This window comes from Mandrillus leucophaeus, unplaced genomic scaffold (genome assembly GCF_000951045.1).
Source record: "Mandrillus leucophaeus isolate KB7577 unplaced genomic scaffold, Mleu.le_1.0 Scaffold24, whole genome shotgun sequence".
NCBI classification, from domain to species: Eukaryota; Metazoa; Chordata; class Mammalia; order Primates; family Cercopithecidae; genus Mandrillus; species Mandrillus leucophaeus.
In genome coordinates this window covers 2,326,005-2,326,831 of record NW_012102476.1, presented here as the reverse complement: position 1 = coordinate 2,326,831, position 827 = coordinate 2,326,005, and the positions used below count along the sequence as shown (strand labels likewise).

The 827-nt window shown below is 52.5% G+C and overlaps 1 protein-coding gene across 1 annotated transcript in view; it reads right to left on the bottom strand.

The window, feature by feature from the left end:
* Window positions 1-293: 293 nt before the first annotated feature.
* Window positions 294-827, bottom strand: part of GDPD3 (glycerophosphodiester phosphodiesterase domain containing 3) — a 15,123-nt gene continuing 14,589 nt past the window's right edge. The window contains exon 10 of the mRNA XM_011982382.1: window positions 294-493. Within this exon, the coding sequence (XP_011837772.1) occupies window positions 356-493 (138 nt within the window). The 3' untranslated portion in view covers window positions 294-355. The remainder of the gene's footprint in view (window positions 494-827) is intronic.

Here is an 827-nt window from a genome sequence, read left to right as displayed (position 1 = left end):
CCTGTGCCTGGGCTGTTGATGGCCTCAGGAAAACGGAACCATTATCTGTCGCTGTCAAGTGGCTGGGGGCCAGGACACCTGGGTTGGCCGTGAGGGGACATTCCTGAGGAGAGTGGAGGCCAGGCTGGGGCAGGGTGTGGCAGGACAGAGAGGAATGTAGTGGAACCAGTGGGTCAGGCTTCTGAGGGCCCCAGGCTCCAGTCTCAGGGCTGGCCTGTTCCCTCCTAAGCTGCCATCTTCACATCTTCAGGACCCACCCCTCTACCCCCCACCCTCAGCACAACGATGTGATGTGATGGAAAGGCAAATCTTTATTTTTCAGGAAGAGAAACAGGAGAGCGTGAGGCCTCTGGACTTAGGAGGCCTGGGCGGCCGGTCCACGGTTGTCCAGGTAGTGCCGCAGGGCTGTGGGATAATCCGTCATGACGCCAGTGGCTCCCACGCTGAAGGCTGCTTCAAAATCCGACTCTTCATTAAGGCACCAAAAGACCACCTGAGCAGGGAGGGATCAACTAAGGTCAGGAGCTTGTAGATTCTGAACAATTTTACATCCAGACAGTGGGGACCCACCTCCTCCTCTGTGGAGACTCCCCAGCAGCAGTAGGCTGGAGCTGATTGTTACATTCTCAGGAATTTTGCAAAGTGGTTATTAAACTCAGCCATTATTAAAAATTAAATCATAGCCTGGATACAGGGGCTCACGCCTCTAATCTCAACACTTTGGGACGCCGAGGCAGGAGTTGAGGCCAGGTGTTTAAGATCAGCAAGTGAGACCTCATCTCTACAAAATACTTTTTTTTTTTTTTTTTTTTTTTGAGATGGAGTCT